General features: G+C 29.6%; 1 protein-coding gene across 6 annotated transcripts in view; it reads left to right on the top strand.

Annotated features, from left to right (window-relative positions):
- Window positions 1-12,911: 12,911 nt before the first annotated feature.
- Tsp26A (Tetraspanin 26A) overlaps window positions 12,912-18,848 on the top strand; it is a 263,618-nt gene continuing 257,681 nt past the window's right edge. For all 6 annotated transcript variants that reach the window (XM_075365710.1, XM_075365690.1, XM_075365676.1 and 3 more), the window contains exon 1: window positions 12,912-13,301. In XM_075365710.1, coding sequence (XP_075221825.1) covers window positions 13,161-13,301 — 141 coding nt within the window. In that variant the 5' untranslated portion in view covers window positions 12,912-13,160. The remainder of the gene's footprint in view (window positions 13,302-18,848) is intronic.

Genomic DNA, 18,848 nt, shown 5'->3' with positions numbered 1-18,848 from the left:
CGTGTCTTTTGCAGCAGTAGGATATATTTTATTAAAAAAGATTAAATTTTATGAACTTTTTCATAAACTTTAAACTGTATATGTATTTCTTATATTTATTAATGTATTGGTAAATGCAGTAACATAAAAATTAACTTATAACCAAAGTGTAATGTTACAATTGGACTGACATGTTCATGTTATGTGATTATTAGTTTAAGTTAGGCTAAGTTATTTTGTTATATTATGATATCACCACTGGTCATATTATTGGTAAGCCTTAATATTTTCTGCAGTAGATTATTGTTGCACAATGTATAATATAAGACTACTAAAGTAAATCGAAATGAAGATAATGTTATTTTGTTATAATGTGGATTATAATTGTACGACAAATAAGTAATTTTTGACTGACAATATATTAACAAATAAAAAAAAATGTTGTAATTATGGTGTTCATGGAAGAAAATTGTTTGCTGTATTTAATATGAAATTTTTAGGAAAAACTCTTGACATTTTGAATTCATTATTCTCTTACACAGTCTGTTTTTTATTTGTTGTGTGCCTTTTTATGTGATGTGGGTTTCTTAATTTTTGTGTATAAAATTTATACAGTAAAGTTTCTCTACATGTACTAAAATCAGATGATCCTTTTCTGTAGCAATTGTATGAGAAAAGTATCTATCATTCCTCTGAAGGGTCTCATGAAAGAGGGCAGAATGTACTTGCTTAATGATTTGTTACAGATGTTAGTAACAAGATTCTAAGTAACTTTTTTATTATAATGTAAAATGCAGCCGAATTTATACCATTTATTTAAATTGTACTAGTCAAAAGAATCTAATGTAAGTAGACTTGTATTATTTCTATTTATCACTGAGCTTTCTTAGTTATGTTTTCATGATATAGCAACTGTAGCACTGTTAAACTGTGTCTTATTCACCTACTTCATTTTGCCACTGGTTTTCAGTAATTTTTAACATATAAAAATATATTTTGTCTTCATATTGTTGAAATTGAACAATTATTTCACAGAAAAAAAGTAAAACTATAAAAATATTTTTCTTGTAAACTTGTATAAATTGTATTATTAAAATTAGTTTTTTTTATACAATGTTGCTGACTTCAGAATGTCTGATTTTGTTCCATATTTATTGGTGTGAACATCTGAGAAAAATCCCTTACAAAACAAAAGTTTTGGACCAGTAAAAGAAAGTTTCGGCTGTTTTTGGTAATAAAATTGATGTTTTATAAGCAAAGACATTTTTTTCAGTTACTAAATCCACTACAATATGAAGTACTCAAAACATCAACTATACTTAAAGGCAATTTTTTACACTTTCAGATTATTCACATACCTCAGATTGTAGGATAAAAACTGTCATTGAAAATGCGATGATTCAGAGTACATAGGCCTCAAAAATGATGGACATCATCATGAAGCACAAAATAATATGGTCCATTATCTAGAGGAAGTTTTGCATTATAACAAAAAGAAATATAGTTAATATATATATATATATATATATATATATATATATATATATATATATATATATATATATATAATATACCCATTTAATTAAAAATGACTCTGATTTAAAATTTTTGAAACTAATTTTAAGATTGGTTACAATTTTTGTTTAGCTGTTTTTAAGAAAATCATCTTCCTTTAAAATATCATGCTAACCACATCACTCTGCCACACAATGTTTATAAAATGAGATTGCCCCACCTAAGTTGGGTGGGCTTACTCATGTTAATCGATCCATTTATTTTTAATAATTTTTATTTTCATAATTTAATTTTTAAGTTATTACAGTAATAAATTCTAACAATTGTTAATTGAAATGTGATAAAATTTTAATATGTGGCACTTTTTTACACATTTGCCTGTTTGTTATTTATAATATTTTTATATACATTTATGAATTTGTAACTTTAATTCATTAATAAATTGTATATTTTATATAATAATTTGTATTCTTTTATTGTAATTCTTTCATATTGCATGTTTAATATTTACTTTATTTACTCAATTTTTTGTTATACAATTTTTTTTTAAAACATTCTTTTAATTAATCACAGAAGTATACTCTCCAATTAAGGTGTGGCTGAATATTTTATTAATCAATAGGATTATTTGTCCTACCATTCATTCTGAGGATGGCCAAGGGTTTTCTTTCCAAGCATGTTCTTGGACAACTCTTTTTATATGTATTTAAATATTTTTTTCAACTGATCAAAAAGTTTATTGATTATTTTTGTTCTCATTTTGGCTGAACGTACCTTGATCTTCCTTGGGATCAGTGGCTAGATCTTAGACATCCACCTATGATAGTAGAGGGGTCTTGAAGAACCCTTTCAGTTGGGATTGTACATCCTGAAGTGTATGTGTTATACCTGAAGTGAAGTTTTACAATTGCTCTAAAGATTGTTCAAATTCATTCTTTGTTTTTATTTATATTCAAAAAACAATTATAAAAGCACTATTTTACAATAAAACTTTTCTATTTTCCATTTTACAGAATAAAACTTATTGTAGCTATAGTCAAATACAATGGAATTTCAGTAATCCAGTTGTTCATACTTTGCCACTTCCAATAGCCCAGTCTACTACCAAATTGTACCACTATGCTAACATATCAAAACACACACTGTGATGTATACCAATCTTTACACTGTATGTTTTTTCATATTGTGAAGAGGTATCTCCACGATAGGCATCAAGTAATAGAAATCATTGTGGTCATGACTGCTATGATTTCTATCATTGAAAAATGAATTGTGGGTTATTAAGGATGTGAATGGAACCAAAGTGATAAAGTACTTAAGAAGACTGATAACTGCATTAAACAGACAAGTTCTAAAATTTTATCAGATCATTAAGTCTTACCTGATACAACAGTGTTCAGTGTGGAAGAAATATGTTCATGATGAACAAGGCTACAAAAAGGCATAATATTTATGTGATAAAGCACTTGTTGATGCTGACAAATGTCAGAATTAACGAAGAAATTTTTGCAATGGAACCTACACCTGGTAAGCATACCATGTTCTGTCAGCTTTGATCATATACTTTGAATGAGATGAGGACAGATAAATATGACTCACTGTATAGTAAAAACATTATTAAAAACCTTTTTTTTTAAACTACTTTTTTCTTTAAAAAATTTTTGTATGCAATACAACAGTTTTTTTAATAAAATTTGTTGTAGTTGAAATTTCAGTTGTTTTGTAGACCTTTTAAAGATCTGTTTTCTTAATAAGAACTTATTAAGTTTCTAGTTGAAGTTCAAAATTAAATGTTGTTGCTTGTTTGTCGTTTGACAAGGATATTGAGAGAGCACATATAGAAGTTTTTTTACAGATATAATTTATTACTCTTAATTATCTTTTAATGTATAAATTAAGTCAGTTATATAACAAAATACAATTCTAGTTTAATATATGCCTTACAATAGCAAATACAAATTAATACAGAATTAACAAGATAACAATAAAAAAATCAACATTTCACTTTATGCAAGAATTAGTCACTTTTAATGTTTACAATGAACAAACCAACTCTTTGTGCGTAAATGTTTTTTTTTGAAAATATTGTCATCTATATGTGACATATGAAATATATATATATATATATATATACACACTTTATGCAAAAATTAGTCACTTTTAATGTTTACAACGAACAAGCCAACTCTTTGTGCGTAAATGTTTTTTTTAGAAAATATTGTAATCTATATGTGACATATGAAATATATATATACACATATGCTTTATAAATGAATAATAACAGAACTTCTCGTTCTTTACCACTGCTCAGAATTGAATACTCATGATACACTCTTCACTTATTTGTTACTGCACATTCACAACAAATGTTCTCGCACACTTTATCACAACTATTGCAAACCACATTCATGCATTGAACTGTCATTATGCTGGTCCTTGGCAGTATTTATATCTCTGGGCATAGGGCAACCATTACCGAACACACTTTTGTTAGTTCAAGCATAATGATTTCTCTTGTCTGCACCTTCTGTGCTTTTCTATAAATTCTTTCTAGAAAGAATTTCTTTATCATTTCTTCTAGACTTATTTTCTCTCTCTTCTGAAAGCTTCTCTACCTGCTACAGTATTTATTTGTAATATATAATCTCCTCTTTTTTTAACTGATTTTACAATGAAATTATTTATTTACCATAATTCATTCTTTTGAAACAAAATCCTACAATCTACTAATTGAACATAGACGTTCAATTATTAGGTGGTATGCTGAATTCTTAAATAATTAAATTCGTTCGTGAATGTTATTTACCCTGGAATTAATTGCTTTTTAACCATAATTTAATAACAACACATTTTTTGATTGACTACATTAAAAATCTACTATGGTAGCATTTAAAAAAATATTTAATTCTGAACTTTTATCTGCTAATTGAATGTTCACGATCTTAATTATTAATGCCTACAGGTCTTAATTTCTTTTTTATATCTTGCAGCATCTTAGGTCCTGCATAGGCCAGATTACAGAGACTGTGCTAAACTTAAATGCTTATGTATGGAATAATTAATTTCATAACTTCTATGCAATAAACACTGCATATAAAGCATACTTGTCTTTTAAAGTCATGCAGTGTTTTTATAAATGTAGCACGTAAAAAGTCAGTATATACATAACACTTCTGGGTAAAACCATTCATTCAAAATCTTCAGCTAAAAGTCTTTCCAGAGTAATGATTCACCCTTCTGTTTTCAGTTCTGAAAAGTGTGATAAATTAAGACTAATTTGGATCTTAGTACGGGTCTCATTTGGCATGGCAGGTAGTATTTATCCTAAATCCTATCCAGCAGGACCATCATGTTTCCTGTAAGTTTACTGTCTCAACAAGCATTACTGAAGGGTGCAACATTAAAGTATAAATGTCCAAACAAAGTTTTTTTTCTACTTTAAGAAATAAATAGTTTTGACTCCTAATCATTGCTGCTGTAATCAAATGCAATGACTACAACAAACAGTGCATATACTCATGCACTTATACAATTATTGGAATTCATAGAATTCAAATAATTATTTTAAATTTATTACCACTTGTTTTTATCACATGACTAAATTATATTTTCTGTTTTCATTTTCTGAAGATTTAATCACAAATTATTGAAGTATGGATTTTCTGCATTTAAAATATTTATGGCTAAACTATCTTTTAAATCATTAGTGATGAGTACTAAATGTTCTATCATTATATCTCTTAACCACCATTTAAGTAACTTTATGTCAGATTCAGTATAACTAATAAAAAAATTGAAAAATGTATATTTGTTATTTATTTGAGAACAGTTAGATATCTTTTCCCCCTAAAGACTATTATCATTAATAAAAATTTTACTGATGGTGTAATAGATAAAACTAATCAAAATGCACCACTTTTGTTTTCAGGAATTTGGTGAATTATCCATTATTTGATCAGTCATTCCCTTTTTGTTAATATCCCATGAAGATTGTTTTTAAAAATGATTTCTTTGAATGATGCCTGGGATCTAACTGGAACTTCCCAGTAAACATTCAACTTTATAGGGCTGGAATTTGGGTGATATAATGAATGGTATGTCACTTCTATATACAAACACACACATGCATATATGTAAGTAAATAATGATTAGATGTTTAAAATTATTAATGGAAAAAATTCTCTGACATTAACCTATCAAGTGTAAAATAAACCAATTTTTTTTAATTTATACTGTTTTCCAAATTACTCTACATTCATAAGAAAAGCTCAATGCATGGTATATGCCTCCTCATGAAAATTCTGGATCTGTCCTTGTCATCTGTTACTATGAGGTTAATGACGAGTTGCAGTAACTTTTTATGTTTATTGTATAGTTGGTTAATAACATAATTCCTTTTGGTGAACCTTACAGCAGTAAAAGGAAAAAGATTTTATTGACAGATATGCAGAGTCAAGCAGCCTAACTTATCACCTTTAATTGGTAAACTGTTTTTATCTGTTAGTGATCTAAAAGATAATTTGTATGCCTGTTTTCTTATCTCTAACTTCCCATGTGACTGATTCAACTTTACAAATTTCATCTCTTTGTATATACTGTATTATTATTTCAGTTTTATTTTGATATTCATCTGTTATATTTTATTATTATCAGTACTGACCAAACTTCAATTTTTACTTCCTTGTATGAAGTAAAGGAAGTATTGAAAAATTCTGGTTTTGAGATTTCAATGGTAATATCCATTTTGACTAGTTTCTGCGTGATGTCTGTACATACGATGAAACGACATGTATGTATCTCGCATAACTCAAAAACGAGTAGATTGAAATTTTGGATTTAAGAGTATTGTATCTAATGGTACACCTCCCCTTTTGATTGCAATCAACTAAACCAAAAGTGTCCAAAAAACCCCAAAATTCAAAACAATTTGGATTTTTTACTTTTTCTTAACTGCAGTTATAAGCTCTCGTTGAGAGCTTTTCAATGATATGTCGTAATGGTACTTATTTTCATTGGTTCCAGAGTTATAGCCAAATAAAATTTTAATTAATGAAATATTCGGATCTTACAGGGAAAGGTTGATTGGTTCAAATCAGACTTCATCTCCTTCTTTTTTAATTTAAATATATTGATTTATTAATAATTATTAACTTCTGACTGTAAAAAAAATTACGATAAATAACAATTCAATAATAATACAAAAAAAGAAAAAATATCAGATTTTTCTTTTTAAATGAATGAATGTACTACCTTAAAGAAGTGGTATCTCTTAAAGGTGAGTTGAACAGTACATTTGGTTAGCAATTTTGAGAATATAATGATTCTTTTTAACAATACCGCCACCCTCTGCATCAAATTATTAACAATTATAAATATAATTATAGTATCATATTCATATTAGTTTGTTTTTTAGCATTAATTTACCAAATTTAGTAATTTAAAAATTTCATATAGTTAAAGTTAGTTGAGTTTATTTTAACAAGAAAGATTGATAAAATAAAATAAATAATAAATGAAATAATAGGTTAAACATGCTTCATCCTTGCAGACCAAAAATCACCTGAACTATAAACCAGTATGCTAATCACTATATGGCTGGCTGACCAGTAATATTATTGTAGAATAACATAATACCAATTTATTAGTCTAGTAAATACAATTCTGTAATCTAATTTAATAAAAAAAAACATACAGTAAGCATCATTCTGTATTAATGTTCTTTTTTCTTTTCTTTTTTTTGAATGTCATGGATCATTGTTGTTAAAGTAACAACTTATTCTGCTGTAACACATCTTTACTTTTGTTTATGGTTAAGCACTTTTCGTAGGATTTAACCAAAAAAACTTAATTTTGCAATATTTCATAAAAAAATTGTTTTAGAATATAAATACAACTACTATTCTTTTTAAATTACTTTGTGATTCTGTTGCATTCTAGGTTTTTCCTTGGTCCTTCTAGTGTAAATTGTTCCTTTTGTTGATAACAATAGAGCCATTCTCAAGAAAAACAAAAATTTCATAACAGGCTTACTAGAAGTGAGCAGTAAAATAGTTGTGTTTAGTCTAGTTGTGTTCTTCAATGAGCTGGATACTCTGATGCAGATGCCTATGGCAAGCTTACTGGATTGCAGATGATATTCAGTTCTATACATTACTCTTTCACTCTAGTTTTATTTTATTTTCCTAATCATTCTAAAGAACTTTTACTCAAAATCAAATTATGTAAATATTATTAAACAATGAATTTCAGTTAAAATAAACAAAATACATGCTGTGGTAGAACCAATTAAACAGTTTTGAGGAGTTATAAAAACGTAATGGGGGTATTTAGAGGGAAAATGTTTTTATTTTCTAAATTAGCAGTACATACCATTTAATACATCCTTCAGAGGGAACAGATGTCCAGGAAAAATTCTTAAAACATTGAGTGAATTTCAAGCTGTATGAGATGTAGCCCCATCCTGTTGCAACCAGAAGTCTACCAATCCCTCTTCTTCAACAATTTCTTTTATTCTGGGCTGCAGAAAATTTTGCTACATTGTGACAATGTTCGGAATTCATGGTTATAGTCGTCACTACTTTCTTCTCAAAGAAGTATCATGCAAAATTGTGACATGGCACACCACAATTTTAGTTTAAGGGAATATAAGCAGTCTTTTGAGAGTAAGTGGGATTATTTTTAGCCCAGGCAAAAATTTTGCTTATTCACAGCCCAACTGAGGCGAAAATGTGCCTTATCACTATTGAAAAAAGCTGCTTTGGTAGTGATCTGTGCAAGCATTTGATCACGCAGATTTTGGCAGTTGGTGTAGTCTGCTGGATTCAATTCTTGAGACATTATTTTGAAGAGTTGAAACTTCAAATCAAAATGCAGAATCCTCCTCAAACTGTTGTCTGACATCCCCAAGGCAACATAATGCCTCTGAGAGAAGGTCTTGGTAATTTTTTTCAATTGCTGCTTCCACCAGCTACACATTTTCTGGTGTTTTGATGGACCTGCATCAACCATGTTTACCTCTTCTTAGTGTGCTATCAGTTTCTTCCAACTGCCTAATCCAAGACTGAATTGTGTTCACATTAAGAATGCCATTGTTGAGCAGAATGTTCAATCATTGCCAAAAAGCTCAGTGTTGTGATCACAGATCAGTTGTTTTTAATATACGTGGCAAAGCCATGATATGCTCCAGTCCAAACCATGTTTGCTACTAAAATGGAGTTGACAGAACAGGAGGAGACTAAGTGCACCTTCCTACCCCTACTACTATCCAAGCATTGACCCCTCCTTACCACTTAGTCGGTTCTGCTACACTCTTTAGTTAATGTCAATAATAAAAAAATAAAGAATTCATCAGTAATTTATGAATTCTTCAGATGAGTAAAATTATTTTTCAATCAGTACTTTCTCACTTTTCTTCTTTTTTTAAAATTTAATTATTGCAGCGAGTGTGTTAATTCACTTAGTTACCCAGGGAATCAGTTTTGAATTCATATAGAGTGGCTATATTTCATAAAGCATCAGCCTATGCGTTTAGATGTAACCTGAATTAACCACAGTGTCTGTTAATCATGTGACTTTTTTAATACAGAGTGATTTTTTAGTACTGATAACCAATTTTAAATGTAATTTAAGAAAGGGAAATTTAGGTGGAATAAAAAAAATTATTTGTTACTTACAAAAGAGATTTAATAAACTACTACATAATTGTTAAAGAATATGCTCAAAATGCCCACCCCTTGCGGTTATACACGCACGGACTCTTTTCAACATTTTAGCAGAAACCTTTTTAAGAGTTGCATTGGAAATATTCATGATTAAGTCAGTAATATTGACTTTAAGTTCTCAATAGTGTAAGGATTGTTTTTGAAGGCCTCGGACTTAATGTAGCCACACAAAAAGTAGTCAGCATATGTGAGGTCTGGAGACCTTGGAGGCCATAAGCCCTTGCTTATTATTCGATCATCAAAGAACTCGTGCAGAAAATTCATGGTTTCTCGAGACGTGTGGCATGTAGCGCCGTCTTGTTGAAACCAGCAATACCGTTCTTGAGGTTCCAGGAGGGACACAAATTGGCGCACAGTATTCCTGTATATTTCACCATTTACTGTCTGTTCAAAAAATACGGGTCCGACTATACGATGACGAGATATCGCACACCACACACCAATTTTTTCAGGATGCAAAGATTTGTCTTATAAAGCGTTAGGATTTCCAACCGCCCAAATTCGACAGTTTTGACTTCGCATAATCATCGAGATGGATCCAAGCTTCATCACTAAAGAACACTGGGTTTAAAAATTTGATTCCGTTGTCATTTATGAGAGACCCAAACCAACGGCAATATTGCAATCACTTGTTTAAATCTGGAGTCTGAAGCTCTTGGACTAATCTTACGCGATACGGATACAATTTCAATTTTTTAGCAGCTTTCTGAACACTCGAATATGACAAACCGACTTGCGTGGAAAGCTTTCGTAAACTTTTCCGTGGAGAATTGGGCAATCTTGTTTTCACATTCTCTAAAACGTCATCTGTCAAGCGAGTTGGTCAACCACTACGTTTTCTGTCGCAAACACTACCTGTCTCTCAAAATCGGTTTGCTAGCCTAGAAATTGACATTTTTTTCTGGCGGAGGAACACCAACAAATTTAATTTGAAATGATTCTTTTACACTAGCGTACGATTTCGTAGCGAAATATTGTTCAAGAATGAAAACTCGTTCTGTGGTAAAAGACATTCTGTTTGTAACACAACCGGAAACGGCACAAACGTTTACACAGCTCAAGGAGAATCTACTCGCACTGCCGTATCTATACCGATTGAGTAGCGCTATCAACTTCGTGTTACAAAACAAAATTTCCCTTTCTTATAAAAAATTAACAGACAATAACAATTGGGTAACAGGACTAAAAAATCACCCTATACCTTAATTTTCACTTTTTTAGCCTACAACACTGATTCCATGATGAACAAACTTGACAATGTTAAAATGCTGCCTGAATGAAAATCCCCCTTAAGTGTTCTTCTCAGCCCAAAGATGTCATTTAATTTTATTTTCTTCATTAGAAATACTTGCTTCAGCTTATCAGTTTAGCTTCTCCAAAAATTATAGAATTGTAACGGATTCAATGATATTGAATCCTTGCAATATTGATTAGATATCATATTTGATACTGAAGAGAACAAATAATAAGCCAATCTATAGGTTTAATTAATGCCTCACTTGAAGCAGGATTGTAAATCTTTAAAAGATCTCCTACTTGTTTTATGTCCTTATTCCTATCACATATCTATTGACTTTCATTTGTAAAAACTCTAAAAAACTTTCCAAAACATTGTTGAGTACTGTGTAGAGAGATTAACTGTCTCTGAGAAAATGCAATCTTATCACTTTATCACTACAAAACCTACAAATTATTTTAGACTAAATATGTGTGAGCTTACTTTTTACAATGTATTCCACATGATCATTCAAAAAAGGTAATGATTAATCAGTCATTAACCTAAGAAGTTAGTGATGACTGCTTTGTATTATTATTACCTATATCCTGAATTTAACATTATTTTCTTCTTTACTATATTCACTTTAACAGTTCCTGAAATGATAAAAAAAAATAAAATTAGGTTTTTTGTTTACAAAAACAATACTGATAAAACAATATTAGAAAATTACAGACCTGTAAGTCTGCTTCCATCTGTTCAGAAATATTTGAAAGGGTAATCCTCATTAGGATTGAATAAACAATAGAGATAATACTGAATTTCTCTTATATAGTACTTGCAACGTTTTGAAGACCATCATCAAAACAATTTTAAGAAAGTATGTGCAAAAGAAAATTGTTAGATATTTGGTAGGAATAAGGATGTATGAAACATGTAGCCAATCTTTTAAAGATTTATAATTAATGATGGTTTTTTAATTATTTATTCCTTTTTTTTATGAAGCAATAATCAATTATAGGCAGACAGATTTTAAAAGAAATTTAAACAGATATAATTATATTATAGAAATAGATATCAATATTATATTATATTATAGAAATAGAAAAGAAGAGCTGTCTGTAATTTATATTTTATTATTCAATAATACTTTTATAAAAATTAATCTAATGTGAACAATCACAAACAAATAAGTACAGGTAATCACATGGAAATTTTGTAACTGTGCTCTGAATTCAACATTTATGTTTTTGATCAGTAAATAAGTCTTGTTAAGACATAAAAACTTTTATCCTAAATTTTTTTACTTTATAAGAATCAGATAAACAAAAAAAGAATAGTTCTGATAATTAATCTTAGAAGAAGTGACATTTATAAAGATTTAGTAAATTTAAATTACTGTATTTTTCCAAAATAAATGTTTACAGATCAACAGATAAAATTCTATACATATACATATACAAAATTACATACATATAAAATTACCCAACCACAAGTTCTAAAAAAAATCCCACTCAAAATGAAAACAGTTAGTAAGTAGATAAATATAAAGGTTTTTTTTCAAAGCCAAACAGCACTTTGATGTAGGAGCTGGTCCTGCAATAAACGTTATTAATTTAGAATAAAGGGAAACTCAGATAGTTTTCGTGTGTATAAAGTACAGTCATACAATATAAAGCAACAAATTAATATTCTCTTTTTGTGAAAAACAATGGATTATGTACCTATTTCCATTCTGTAGGGGAATGTTATTATATTTAAAATATTTTAATTAATAAAAAAATGGTTGATTTCTTCTTATGAATAGATACATTTCATTCTGGAATTAAGCATTTTTAGGCTATTTGTTCATGACATGAATTGCCTTTAATATGAAAGTTGTTTGAAATCTAAAATTTTATTCATAAGTAGAATATAAATAATTTTTTTTTTAATTTGAATTTTTATCATGAATGATGTTATATAAAATACTAGACATCTTTTAATGTCTATTATATGCTATTGGTTTATTAAGTTAGAAAATATATAATTAACTTTCCAAACTTAATAATGTTTTGAAATCAGCAAGTAAAACTTGGCATGAATGTATTGCAAATGTACAGATAGTTTATGGCTGATTTTACATGTAGTTAATTTTGTAAACCATATCATAACTCTAATATTTAAAGCTGGGATGAACACTGATTTGTTTTAGAGCATTATTCATAATTTAACATTACTGTTTTGTTGAAAATTGTCTTTTGGCTATATATATATATTTATTTATTTAAAAAACATAGTTATGATTGCAGTGAAGTTTTAAGTGAAAAATCGATGATATTATGTTTGGTCAGCAATTTAACATTGAAAATAAGTTAGTTGCAACCTTAGGTAATACAGTTACGACGTTTTGAAAAAAGTGGTAGTTGAGGTGTGTAGTTAGTTGGTAGGCCTGCACGTATTATTATTTGTGGTGGGGAGGAATAGAGTTGAAACGGTGGCAGTCGCTTGCGGGGTGTGTGGCTCGTCGTGTACTGTAATTTGTGGAGGCGCTTAATACGTCGATCACAACATGGCACTGAATGTTTTGATCTGTAAAACAACTTAAAGTTTAATTAGAATACCTGTGAAAGTTAATGAGTGAAATATTAAGCACAAAAGGAGAATTTTGATTACTGTATGCGAATGTTTTCTCAGTTTATCAAATTTGATCTGAGGTTAGGTATACTTCGGTGTGTAACAAAACATAAATGACTGGCGACGTCACAGCCGGAGTGCCGGGAGTTGCATTCAAAATGCCGGTGCAGGCTGTACGTAAATACAGACGGGATACCAGTGAAGTTAGTTGCTGTTTGAAGTACCTAATATTTGGATTTAATGTTTTATTTTGGGTAAGTTACATCAACAAACGTATCTGTTTAAGTTAGCTATTTTTACTCTTTTACTTTATATTTATTTCAGTTTGGTTGTTACAGCCTAATGTTGATTAAAGGTTAATTAATTGGATTAAGGGCTGAGTGTATTAATTATAATAAATTTTTTGAGAACTTCCTTAAAGAAATATTCAGTTTATTGGAACAAAAATTGTCGATTCGAAATTATACAAAAATAAAACAAAAATTGAAAACATTCAAAGAGCATGTGTAGACATGTCTTTTTAAAGCAAATCAATCCTTCAATACTAGAACTGACTGTATGGTGAATGTAATTATTATTTGCCCTAAAAATCCGAGCTGGTTAATAACTGGATTTAATGGTTCCTGAATATATTACAGTAAGATATGATAAAAAATTAATTTTATATTTTCCTTAGATCTCTTTACTGCTTGTAAGAGTTTTTCATAATTCATAATTTCGTTAAGGTCTTATTTTTTTGAAATCGTTAAATACCTATATGTTTTGCAACGTAAGGATAATTTTTGTGTTCATTAGACAAACTGTATATATTTTTCGGGTACTTACGTATTAACGCCACCGCAGCTACAGCTTTATTTAAAACGTAGTCAATCGGATTTCGGTGGAAAATGGGCCGATATAGAGTTTAACATAGATTCAAAACAGTCTCTTTATTAATTTTAATAAATGGTTATTTATATTTATTTATTTTATAAATATAAATTAACTAAACTTAACCTACGCTCGCTTCGCTCGCTAACCTTGACTAATTAACAGGAGTGTTTTTGTTTTGATTATTTAAATAATTGCAATAATTACTGAATTTATTAAATAAATACTCAAAAAACTACGGTGTTAATTAGTCAAGGTTAGCGAGTGTAGGTTAAGTTTGGTTAAAATTATATTTATAAAATAAATAAATATAAATAACCATTTATTAAAATTAATAAAGAGACTGTTCATTTTCTACCGAAATCCAGTTGACTACTTTGTTTTTAAATAAATCCGTAGCTGCGGTGGCGTTAATACTAAGTACCATTTTTTTGTTACAAACACGTTATATTTTTTGATGTAGTAGTGTATTACTAAAAGAAGAACCTTTCATAATTTTAGACTAATCCACGGGATTCCATCGGTATTGAAAGCACCTTATACCGATGACGGTTTTATGTCTGAATTTATTTTGTTCTGTCACTTTTAGACCATTCAGAAATTTGTATATTTATGGAAATATATAAAACTCGAAACTTAGGACACCATCGAGTAATGATGTACTTGTGTTACAAAAGGTATTATAATACTTTGGAATGCATTTTTTCGAACTAGGTACCATTTGAGAAACGTTTTTGTCAAAAACGATTCTCAATGTATCTGTGAAAATGTGTTTTCGAATATCTTTTTGGATATTTTATTGTGTCCATCGTTTGTCCATGGTTTATAAAAAAAAAATATTCTACAGGTAATCATAATGGTACGAGAATAATCATCACTATCACTATTTTTTTTTTTTTATTCGTTCTTTTCTAAGAAATAAATAGATTGTGTTATTTTATCTGTCTACTTAACATCAGCATTCAGCAACCGACAATCAAATCATTTATCGTACGTAGTTACTAACACTTTCAGGCAAGAAGGTTACTTCTTTCACTCTTTTCAGAATAAACAAAATACATCGGATCGTACAGAAACCTACCAAAATACACACTTACAATCGCAGTAAATCTATATGTGTAAAATTGATCTGCAGTGACTGTAGTAAACCCACCGGGTTGGTCTAGTAGTAAACGCGTCTTCGCAAATCAGCTGATTTCGAAGTCGAGAGTTCCAACGTTCAAGTCCTAGTAAAAGCAATTACTTTTAAACGGATTTGAATACTAGATCGTGGATACCCGTTTTCTTTGGTGGTCGGGTTTCAATTAACCACACATCTCAGAAATGATCGACCGGAGACTGTACAAGACTACACTTTACTTACACTCTTACATATCTTCATTCGTCCTCTGATGTAATAACTGAGGATGATTCCCGGAGGCTAAAAAGAAAAAACGTGATTGCAGTAAACATTACGCTGGACGGGTTGGCGTACATTTATCCTCAGGCACTAGGAATACATACAGGAGCTGCACCCAACAGGATCAAATTTTTAAAATCACCACATTGAAGCTTGACGTACATATAAAGATATTAATAACAGCTTACAAATTGTGCACATTTTACATAAAACCTAGACACGCTTGAGCAAAAACTTTCCAAACGCACCTTTAATAAAAAACATATTAAATGAACAAACGAAATTATAAACCACTAAAAACCGACTGATTTATTTTATTTAAGCAACAAATTGATTTATTATATTTATAGAAAACAAAGGTTTTTATCCTTATTTTTATTTAATTTAATCTATTGTATTTTTTTTATTCGTTAATTACCCGTACATCCAGTTTCTCCTTGATTTAGAGGGCATTCGTCTTGTCTTTATCAAGTTTTTTATGTGGAAGTTAAACCGAGGTAATAGATCCGATATCGAATCAACTAACTAAACTAATAAACCTCAATCACACACTCAAAACAAGGAAATACCACAATGCGTTATTAATTACCGCATTCATACTTGAAGTACATGCGAAGAGGTAAATCAATGATCCAGACATTCAGACAAAAAATCATTTTCACATACGTTAAGCTCGCTGACGTTCAATAAGGTGCATCACTTTTACCCGTACCATTTGTATGGGCTATGTATAATCTTGTTGCAAGTAATGATTAGGCCTCCGTAATCTAATTCTAAATTATTAGCAACGATTCGAGTCGATATAACTGTCGCGTAACAGGTACATTATAACTGTGATACGTTTTTGATACCTGTCTCTATATACTGTGTGTGGCCTGTAAAGTAACTGTACCGATACTCTCATCGCCACGTCCCGATATCAGTTAATTAACGATTATTTTATCGGTCGAGGAAATTCGATTACGGGGTTTCACAAATCCGTATCTACGTATACAAAATTTTCAAAAATTATGTAAGTACGAGTGGATTTACATATGTACAGTTTTCTCCGTATGATCTTCACTAATTTATTTATTGTGGCAGAAATTTCTTACTGGGAAAGATAAAATTTGTTAAAAATGTAGCCTTCTAAAAACCTTGTACCAATTTTCTGATGAGTTTGAATAACTCATTTCATAATTACGATGAAAAATTGTAGGGGATTTTATTTTATTCCGCCTTCTTTATTCCGTTAACAGGTGCAGTTTCATTTCATTATTGAAATTTGATTTCAAAAGAGCGAATAAAAATACTTTTACAACATAATTGGACTTTCAGTCATTTTATAATTAATATTATTTCATTCAATAATGGTGATTTCAAATTTAAAAAAAATTGTACGGTCATTTTGATTACCCGAATAAGAAAATAAAATGTTTATAATCGTTGAGCGTATCCGTTTACGATGGTATTTAAGTAGTATTTGTACGAATTGCTACGGAGAGGAAAAGACTACACAACCGCTGCAGTTCGTCGTGCCTGTATCGATAACTATCCTGAGACTAATCGTAATTTGCGATGGTTATTTATGAGAATTGACATTAAATCGCTTTGCTGGTTACAAATCAATTTTAAATTCTCTTGTGCCAGAAACGAAAATTACGATTAGTCTTATTCGGGTAATAAAAATCACATACGATTTTTTTATTCTTAAAATAACTATTACTGAATGAAATAGTGTTAATGAATTGCAACATTCTATTTGCGAAGTTATTTAAATAATTCTGTTGTCCTTTATTTAACAAGTACGGCCGATAATCCGGTGTAAAACTCAATCCTACATAACGTATATTAAGATGGTTGAGTTTGTGATGAATTTTGTAGATCCATCAGTTAAGTGTTTATAAATTTATCAGGCTAGATTGTAGGTCGATTAGGGATGTAGTTTCCTTTCATCTTTGTGCCGAATGTTCTGTGGACGGTCGAATAGCGAATTTAATTTACTAGCTGGGATAACGAAGTTAGCAGAACTCTAGATTGTTTATGTCGATAATGAAGCGAGTGTATCTAATTTTGAAGTTAGACTGTGTGGATGTTTTCCCTGAAAATCTCATTTTTCTCTCGTTTTATATTTTTGTAAAAAAAGATTGAAACGATTGATATGAATTAGTTATTACGGTATGTTTATTTTAATTTATAAAACATTTTTAACGCATTTCATATTTTCATTAGCTATTACTGCATAACGGCAACCGTTGTTAATTTAACGTATATTTACGTTTTTATTTTTTAATTTAACGTATAACATTTTAAAAAGTTTGGGGGTTAAAATATATTGTTTGCAAAAGTTTCGATTTACGAGCTATTATGTGAAACCGCTAAGTTTTTTTGGTTTTGAATGTAGTATTTATATTCATCAGTGTACCCTAAAAAAAACGTATATGACAGATCATTTGGAGGAACAGGGAACATTTTAGGTAAAAGAATTGCAGGGACATTCGTGTGCCTGTTTATAGATAAAAAGTTGTAATCGAATTGGTCAGAAGATTTAGATTTTTTAAATTTGACGTGTTGCTATTTACATATATTTGTTATACTTACAGAGAAAATATTATGATATCAACATTTCCTTTTACTTAAAAAAAAGTGCTGTGTAATTTAAATAAAGTAATTTTTGAAACGTTAAGTTTTAGATATGACAAATGCACTACACATTATTCCTGCCTGCCAGAGGCAAACAAATTTATTTATCCCTTCTATTTGATACATAATCAGCCGTAAAGATCTGAGAATACCATCAGTTTTTTTTTTATATCATCTGTTGAAATTATATCACAGAGATTTTTTATCGGAAGAAACTTAGATACTTTTGATTTTGAGAAACTGCTAATGTTTTATTTACCGATGAAAAGTTACGAAGTGTTATGATTACGCGATAGGAGTTTTTAAAATCACGTTACATTACTTTAATTTGTAGATCGTGTCCAGTATGCGTTCACAAACTTATTTTATTGATAAAGCCGAGCTAACGGAAACTTTATAATGTTATGGTTATTTTCTTATTTCGAGCTTTTCTTCGATCGCCTCAACCGGAGATGGACTAGTACGCAGTATCCAAAATTATTTTAGAGCTCCGCTGCTATTGTTAATTGAAAAACTAAACCTTTTAAGTTTACATTAATTAAACAGTTTCAGTGAAACTCAGAATGACGACTATAGTCCAGCGGTTATATATATTACCGCTGGACTACATATATAAACCGTTATATATATATATTCCCTTTTGTTTTAAGGAATTCACATGTTTGCACAAGTTGAAAATTCACTTGTCCTGGGGTAATTTCTTTTATCTTATTAACAGTGTTTTCTAGAATTATGAACTAAAAAAATTATAATTTGTCTGAATTTATCAAGCGATGTTACTGGACTTTAACAAACCGTTTTAAATCCGGTCCTGATTTTTAATCGGTAGCTAGTAGAATATTTGTTGACTTATTTTTATCTTTTATAAATGTAAGATCAATGTTTCAAACGGTAATTCGACTCGTGTGTT

The sequence above is a fragment of the Lycorma delicatula genome, chromosome 1 (genome assembly GCF_047948215.1).
Source record: "Lycorma delicatula isolate Av1 chromosome 1, ASM4794821v1, whole genome shotgun sequence".
In the NCBI taxonomy this organism is placed as follows: domain Eukaryota; kingdom Metazoa; phylum Arthropoda; class Insecta; order Hemiptera; family Fulgoridae; genus Lycorma; species Lycorma delicatula.
This window is presented reverse-complemented; position numbering and strand designations above follow the sequence as displayed.